This window comes from Palaemon carinicauda, chromosome 17 (genome assembly GCF_036898095.1).
Source record: "Palaemon carinicauda isolate YSFRI2023 chromosome 17, ASM3689809v2, whole genome shotgun sequence".
In the NCBI taxonomy this organism is placed as follows: Eukaryota; Metazoa; Arthropoda; class Malacostraca; order Decapoda; family Palaemonidae; genus Palaemon; species Palaemon carinicauda.
Window position 1 is genome coordinate 44608553 of NC_090741.1, and position 9058 is coordinate 44617610.

At 43.1% G+C, this 9058-nt stretch overlaps 1 protein-coding gene across 1 annotated transcript; it reads right to left on the bottom strand.

Moving 5' to 3' along the window:
- Positions 1-6127: 6127 nt before the first annotated feature.
- LOC137656329 (uncharacterized protein MCAP_0864-like) lies at positions 6128-7774 on the bottom strand. Its single transcript, XM_068390502.1, has one exon. It carries the CDS (start codon positions 7772-7774, stop codon positions 6128-6130), a length of 1647 nt encoding a protein of 548 aa, XP_068246603.1.
- Between the last annotated feature and the right edge of the window lie 1284 nt (positions 7775-9058).

Here is a 9058-nt window from a genome sequence, read left to right on the forward strand (position 1 = left end):
GTGGGATGAGATTTTGGGGATGAGTTTGTGGGGATGAGTTTGTGGTAATGAGATTGTGGGGATGAGATTTTGGGGATGAGTTTGTGGGGATGAGATTTTGGGGATGAGATTTTGGGGATGAGTTTGTGGGGATGAGTTTGTGGTGATGATATTGTGGGGAGAGTTTGTGGGGATGAGATTATGGGGATGAGATTTTGGGGATGAGATTGTGGGATGAGCTTTTGGGGATGAGTTTGTGGGGATGAGTTTGTGGTGATGAGATTGTGGGGATGAGATTTTGGGGATGAGTTTGTGGGGATGAGATTTTGGGGATGAGATTTGGGGATGAGTTCATGGGGATGAGATTGTGGGGATGAGTTTGTGGGATGAGATTTTGGGGATGAGTTTGTGGGATGAGATTGTGGGGATGAGTTTGTGGGGATGAGATTTTGGGGATGAGATTGTGGGATGAGCTTTTGGGGATGAGTTTGTGGGGATGAGTTTGTGGTGATGAGATTGTGGGGATGAGATTTTGGGGATGAGTTTGTGGGGATGAGATTTTGGGGATGAGATTTGGGGATGAGTTTGGGGATGAGATTGTGGGGATGAGTTTGTGGGATGAGTTTGTGGGGATGAGAGTTTGGGGATGAGTTTGGGGATGAGATTTTGGGGATGAGTTTGTGGGGATGAATTTTGGGGATGAGATTGTTGGGATGAGATTTTGGGATGAGTTTGTGGGATGAGTTTGTGGGGATGAGATTTTGGGGATGAGTTTGTGGGGATGAGATTTTGGGGATGAGATTTTGGGGATGAGATTTTGGGGATGAGATTTTGGGGATGAGTTTGTGGGGATGAGATTGTGGGATGAGTTTGTGGGGATGAGTTTGTGGGATGAGATTGTGGGATGAGATTTTGGGGATGAGATTTTGGGGATGAGTTTGTGGGGATGAGATTTTGGGGATGAGATTGTGGGGATGAGATTTTGGGGATGAGTTTGTGGGATGAGATTTTGGGGATGAGTTTGTGGGGATGAGTTTGTGGTGATGAGATTGTGGGGATGAGTTTGTGGGGATGAGATTGTGGGGATGAGATTTTGGGGATGAGATTGTGTGGATGAGCTTTTGGGGATGAGTTTGTGGGGATGAGTTTGTGGTGATGAGATTGTGGGGATGAGATTTTGGGGATGAGTTTGTGGGGATGAGATTTTTGGGGATGAGATTTTGGGGATGAGATTTTGGGGATGAGATTTTAGGGATGAGATTTTGGGGATGAGATTTGGGGATGAGTTTGTGGGGATGAGATTGTGGGGATGAGTTTGTGGGATGAGTTTGTGGGGATGAGAGTTTGGGGATGAGTTTTGGGGATGAGATTTTGGGGATGAGTTTGTGGGGATGAGTTTGTGGGAATGAGTTTGTGGGGATGAGATTTTGGGGATGAGATTTTGGGGATGAGTTTTGGGGATGAGATTTTGGGGATGAGTTTGTGGATGAGATTGTGGGAATGAGTTTGTGGGATGAGATTTTGGGGATGAGATTTTGGGGATGAGTTTGTGGGGATGAGATTTTGGGGATGAGTTGTGGTGATGAGATTTTGGGGATGAGATTTTGGGGATGAGTTTGTGGGGATGAGATTTTGGGGATGAGATTGTGGGGATGAGATTTTGGGGATGAGTTTGTGGGGATGAGATTTTGGGGATGAGTTTGTGGGGATGAGTTTGTGGGGATGAGATTTTGGGGATGAGATTTTGGGGATGAGATTGTGGGAATGAGATTGTGGGGATGAGATTTTGGGGATGAGTTTGTGGGGATGAGTTTGTGGTGATGAGATTGTGGGGATGAGATTTTGGGGATGAGTTTGTGGGGATGAGTTTGTGGTGATGAGATTGTGGGATGAGATTTTGGGGATGAGTTTGTGGGAATGAGATTGTGGGGATGAGATTTTGGGGATGAGTTTGTGGGATGAGTTTGTGGTGATGAGATTGTGGGAATGAGCTTTTGGGGATGAGTTTGTGGGGATGAGTTTGTGGTGATGAGATTGTGGGGATGAGATTTTGGGGATGAGATTTTGGGGATGAGATTGTGGGAATGAGATTGTGGGGATGAGATTTTGGGGATGAGTTTGTGGGAATGAGTTTGTGGTGATGAGATTGTGGGAATGAGCTTTTGGGGATGAGTTTGTGGGATGAGGTTGTGGTGATGAGATTGTGGGGATGAGATTTTGGGGATGAGTTTGTGGGGATGAGATTTTGGGGATGAGATTTTGGGGATGAGTTTGTGGGAATGAGTTTGTGGGGATGAGAGTTTGGGGATGAGTTTATGGGGATGAGATTTTGGGGATGAGTTTGTGGGGATGAGTTTGTGGGGATGAGTTTGTGGGGACGAAATTTTGGGGATGAGATTTTGGAGATGAGTTTGTGGGGATGAGATTGTTGGGATGAGATTTTGGGGATGAGTTTGTGGGGATGAGTTTGTGGGGATGAAATTTTGGGGATGAGTTTGTGGGAATGAGCTTTTGGGGATGAGTTTGTGGGGATGAGATTTTGGGGATGAGATTTTGGGGATGAGTTTGTGGGGATGAGATTTTTGGGATGAGATTTCGGGGATGAGTTTGTGGGGATGAGATTTTTGGGATGAGATTTTGGGGATGAGTTTGTGGGAATGAGTTTGTGGGGATGAGAGTTTGGGGATGAGTTTATGGGGATGAGATTTTGGGGATGAGTTTGTGGGGATGAGTTTGTGGGGATGAGTTTGTGGGGACGAAATTTTGGGGATGAGATTTTGGAGATGAGTTTGTGGGGATGAGATTGTTGGGATGAGATTTTGGGGATGAGTTTGTGGGGATGAGTTTGTGGGGATGAAATTTTGGGGATGAGTTTGTGGGAATGAGCTTTTGGGGATGAGTTTGTGGGGATGAGATTTTGGGGATGAGATTTTGGGGATGAGTTTGTGTTGATGAGATTGTGGGAATGAGTTTGTGGGGATGAGATTTTGGGAATGAGATTGTGGGGATGAGATTTTGGGGATGAGATTTTGGGGATGAGTTTGTGGGGATGAGATTTTGGGGATGAGATTGTGGGGATGAGATTTTGGGGATGAGTTTGTGGGGATGAGATTTTGGGGATGAGTTTGTGGTGATGCGATTGTGGGGATGAGATTTTGGGGATTAGATTTTGGGGATGAGATTTTGGGGATGAGTTTGTGGGGATGAGATTTTGGGGATGAGATTTTGGGGATGAGATTGTGGGAATGAGATTGTGGGGATGAGATTTTGGGGATGAGTTTGTGGGGATGAGTTTGTGGTGATGAGATTGTGGGGATGAGATTTTGGGGATTAGATTTTGGGGATGAGATTTTGGGAATGAGTTTGTGGGGATGAGATTTTGGGGATGAGTTTGTGGGGATGAGTTTGTGGTGATGAGATTGTGGGGATGAGATTTTGGGGATTAGATTTTGGGGATGAGATTTTGGGGATGAGATTTTGGGGATGAGATTGTGGGGATGAGATTGTGTGGATGAGATCTTGGGGATGAGTTTGTGGGGATGAGTTTGTGGTGATGAGATTGTGGGGATGAGTTTGTGGGGATGAGATTTTATGGATGAGTTTGTGGGGATGAGATTGTGGGGATGAGTTTGTGGGGATGAGATTTTGGGGATGAGTTTGTGGGGATGAGATTGTGGGGATGAGTTTGTGGGGATGAGTTTGTGGGGATGAGATTTTATGGATGAGTTTGTGGGGATGAGTTTGTGGGGATGAGATTGTGGGGATGAGTTTGTGGGGATGAGATTGTGGGGATGAGTTTGTGGGGATGAGATTGTGGGGATGAGTTTGTGGTGATGAGATTGTGGGGATGAGATTTTGGGATGAGATTGTGGGGATGAGATTTTGGTGATGAGATTTTGGGAATGAGATTGTGGGGATGAGATTTTGGGGATGAGTTTGTGGTGATGAGATTGTGGTGATGAGATTGTGGGGATGAGATTTTGGGGATGAGTTTGTGGGGATGAGATTTTGGGGATGAGTTTGTGGGGATGAGTTTGTGGGGATGAGTTTGTGGGGATGAAATTTTGGGGATGAGATTTTGGGAATGAGATTGTGGGGATGAGATTTTGGGGATGAGTTTGTGGGGATGAGATTTTGGGGATGAGTTTGTGGGGATGAGTTTGTGGGGATGAGTTTGTGGGGATGAAATTTTGGGGATGAGATTTTGGGAATGAGATTGTGGGGATGAGATTTTGGGGATGAGTTTGTGGGGATGAGTTTGTGGTGATGAGATTGTGGGGATGAGATTTTGGGGATTAGATTTTGGGGATGAGATTTTGGGGATGAGATTTTGGGGATGAGATTGTGGGGATGAGATTGTGTGGATGAGATTTGGGGATGAGTTTGTGGGGATGAGTTTGTGGTGATGAGATTGTGGGGATGAGTTTGTGGGGATGAGATTTTATGGATGAGTTTGTGGGGATGAGATTGTGGGGATGAGTTTGTGGGGATGAGATTTTGGGGATGAGTTTGTGGGGATGAGATTGTGGGGATGAGTTTGTGGGGATGAGTTTGTGGGGATGAGATTTTATGGATGAGTTTGTGGGGATGAGTTTGTGGGGATGAGATTGTGGGGATGAGTTTGTGGGGATGAGATTGTGGGGATGAGTTTGTGGGGATGAGATTGTGGGGATGAGTTTGTGGTGATGAGATTGTGGGGATGAGATTTTGGGAATGAGATTGTGGGGATGAGATTTTGGTGATGAGATTTTGGGATGAGATTGTGGGGATGAGATTTTGGGGATGAGTTTGTGGTGATGAGATTGTGGTGATGAGATTGTGGGGATGAGATTTTGGGGATGAGATTTTGGGGATGAGTTTGTGGGGATGAGATTTTGGGGATGAGTTTGTGGGGATGAGTTTGTGGTGATGAATTGTGGGGATGAGATTTTGGGGATTAGATTTTGGGGATGAGATTTTGGGGATGAGTTTGTGGGGATGAGATTTTGGGGATGAGATTGTGGGGATGAGATTTTGGTGATGAGATTTTGGGGATGATATTGTGGGAATGAGATTGTGGGGATGAGACTTTGGGGATGAGTTTGTGGGGATGAGTTTGTGGTGATGAGATTGTGGGGATGAGATTTTGGGGATTAGATTTTGGGGATGAGATTTTGGGGATGAGATTTTGGGGATGAGATTGTGGGGATGAGATTGTGTGGATGAGATCTTGGGGATGAGTTTGTGGGGATGAGTTTGTGGTGATGAGATTGTGGGGATGAGTTTGTGGGGATGAGATTTTATGGATGAGTTTGTGGGGATGAGTTTGTGGGGATGAGATTGTGGGGATGAGTTTGTGGGGATGAGATTTTGGGGATGAGTTTGTGGTGATGAGATTGTGGGGTTGAGATTTTGGGGATGAGTTTGTGGGGACGAGATTTTGGGGATGAGATTGTGGGGGATGAGATTTTGGGGATGAGTTTGTGGGGATGAGATTTTGGGGATGAGTTTTTGGGATGAGTTTGTGGGGAGGAGATTATGGGGAGGAGATTTTGGGGATGAGTTTGTGGGGATGAGATCTTGGGGATGAGTTTGTGGGGATGAGATTTTGGGGGATGAGTTTGTGGGGATGAGATTTTGGGGATGAGATTTTAGGGATGAGTTTGTGGGGATGAGTTTGTGGTGATGATATTGTGGGGATGATATTTTGGGGATGAGTTTGTGGGGGTGAGATTGAGGGGATGAGTTTGTGGGGATGAGATTTTGGAGATGAGTTTGTGGTGATGAGATTGTGGGGATGAGATTTTGGGGATGAGATTGTGGGGATGAGATTTTGGGGATGAGATTGTGGGGATGAGATTTTGGGGATGAGTTTGTAGGGATGAGACTTTAGGGATGAGATTTTGGAGATGAGTTTGTGGGGATGATATTTTGGGGGATGAATTGTGGGGATGATATTTTGGGGATGAGTTTGTGGTGATGAGATTGTGGGGATGAGTTCGTGGGGTTGAGATTTTGGGGATGAGATTTTGGGGGATGAGTTTGTGGGGATGAGATTTTGGGGATGAGTTTGTGGGGATGAGATTTTGGGGATGAGATTTTAAGGATGTGGTTGTGGGGATGAGTTTGTGGGGATGAGTTTGTGGTACTGGCTTCTTTCTTTGTGTCTTTAAACATTTACGAGGCAGGTGTAATTTCCCTCACTGGTCAAGTTTTTCATTTTAGCCTCAGACAGACTCATCTCCAGCCTCTTTTTCTCTGCATTCATCTCTCCAATAATCCCCAATTGCTTCTCAATTGTATCTTCCAGTTCGTCAATCTCTTTCTCAAATACAGATTCTAACCGATGAATAGAGGCCACCTTTTCACCCTCAAGTTTTTCTATTTTCTCACTCATTTCACGAATCTTTTGCTCCATGTCACTAAATTTATGTGAATATTCATCCTTAAGAGCTTTTAACTCCTCTAAGAGGCATTTGTACCTTCCATTTCTGACCAAATCATTAACTCTAGCCTCAGTCAAGCTCATCTCCAGCCTCTCTTTCTCTGTTTTCATTTCTCCAATAATCTCTTCAAATTCTACAATCTTATCCTTGAATCTTGATTCCAACCAATGAATAGAGGCTATTTTTTCATCCTCAACTCTTGCTAGTCGGTCACACATGTCAAGATTTATTTGCTCCATCTCAATTAATTTATTTAAATATTCTCCGATGGAAGCATCTCTCTTAGATAATTCCTCATTTAGGTGATCGTTGGTTTTCTGAATATCTTGCAACTTAGTCGAGAATTTTTCAATCTCGATTTCTTTTTCTTGAAGTGTTTCAATTCTTTGGGAGAGACCTAGAGTCTCTACTTTCAAATCCTCTATCTCTTCCTCAAGTTTTGATTCCCTCTTAACACGGGCTTCATTTTCCCCGTGAACTTTTTCCAATTGATCATTTAGTCCAGAAATTTTGTAATCCTTCTCAGATAATTTATCTAAATGATCGCAAATTGTAATCTCTCTATTAGAGAGTTCACTCTTTAGTTGATCGTTGGTTATTTGCAGATCCTGCATCTTGGTTGAGATATTTTCAATTTCATTTTCTTTATCCTTTGTAAGAGTTTCCATAGCGTTGGAGAGACGTTGAATCTCTGCCTTCAGCTCTTTTTTCTCTTCTTCCAATTTAGATTCCAACTGGCATCTAGAGTGGACCTCTTCCCAGGCACTCTCCAGTTCACTGTCCAAAAATTCAATTTGTTTTTCCATTTCCAGTTGAACATTGTTACCTAACTCTGCTTGTTCCTTTTCTTCCTCCTTTTTAGACAAGAATTTCCATAATAAGACGTTTCCAGCCACAAACATACCTACCATAGCAACACGGAACCAATTGCCACCACTCATTTGGGGAACAATAGTTCCATCCTCAGTTCCAGTGATGAAGTCTGGGAGAAATTTCCCAAAAATTTCATTAGGTTTCAGATCATTCTTGAGCGTTTCCAGATTCCGTTCCATAGTCTGGACCTTCAGTTGACACAACTGAAGATCCTGCCGTGATTTCCAAAATCCTCCGACCACAGGGAAGGAAGACAACAGTCGCTGGAGGACGGGAACGTTTCCGATCCCGCCCTCAGGGTTCTCAATCCTCTTTGGCATTAGCCAAGAGACCATCCTGAATCCGAAGGAATCCTGAATTTCCTTCATCTGTCCTTCGAGATCCATGAAATAGCTCTCACACGCCGAATGCTGCTCCTGAAGATCAGCTGCAAGGTGTGATGCGTTGAAGAATCCGTTGAATGCTTTGCTGATTGTGTTGATTGCTGTTTGGTACATACCGAACATCCTGAAATCTATGTTAGATTACCAGATAGTTCTCCTTCGACCAACCTTATTTTGAAAAAAAAAAGAAGCAGAAGGTGAACTCCCAGAGACCCTCAGAATCCGCTCCCAGCTCCGAGTCTCACACACATTCATTCCTTGAAGCCTCTGAAGACTCTTCGATCTGCTTCAGGGAAATTCCTCCTCCTCCTCTTCTTTTTCATCTTGTTTTATATTATCTCTCTTATTATTCACCTTTCTTTTCTTCCGAGAAATTAATCTAATTTCTCCATAGAATATTCCTTTGTGACATTTCTTTCCCCGGATGAAGTCTAGAAAAGATTCTACAGAAAAAGGAGAAATTTTTAAGATTTAGGAACACGAATGATGACCGAAATGAACTCTCTCTCTCTCTCTGGGATCCAGAGATATCGAAGGGAAAACTTCCGTGAAGACGTTTTGAATCGCTAACTCCATCGACGGAATTTCCAGACGGTTCTCTCTCTCTCTCTCTCTCTCTCTCTCTCTCTCTCTCTCTCTCTCTCTCTCTCTCTCTCTCTCTCTCTCTCTCTCTCTCTCTTTCAGTACTTTAAACTCTTCGTGCATTATTTTTGCCAATTAATATCATCAGTTATTTCATATATATATATATATATATATATATATATATATATATATATATCTATATATATATATATATCTATATATATATATCTATATATATATATATATATATATATGTATATATATATATATATATATATATATATATATATAGATATACAAGCAATCACACACACGAACACACATACGCACAAGGCACCAGAATAGTTGGAAGACACAGACTTACATGGCTGAGGACTAAGAATCGTGGAGTAGGAGAGGACGATTGGAGAATTATTGATTTAAAAGCTCAGGATAGAGATGACTGGCGAAATCTAACTAAGGCCCTTTGCGTCAATAGGCGTAGGAGTAGGAGATGATATATATATATATATATATATATATATATATATATATATATATATATATATATATATATATATATATAGGTAGTAGGTTGGCCATGGCACCAGCCACCCGTTGAGATACTACCGCTTGAGAGTTAGGGGTCCATTGACTGGCCAGACAGTACTACATTGGATCCTTCTCTCTGGTTACGGTTCTTTCCCTTTGCCTTCACAGGCACTGAATAGTCTGGCCTATTCTTTACAGATTCTCCTCTGTCCTCATACACATGAAAACACTGAGATTTCCAAACAATTCTTCTTCACCCAAGGGGTTAACTACGGCAATGTA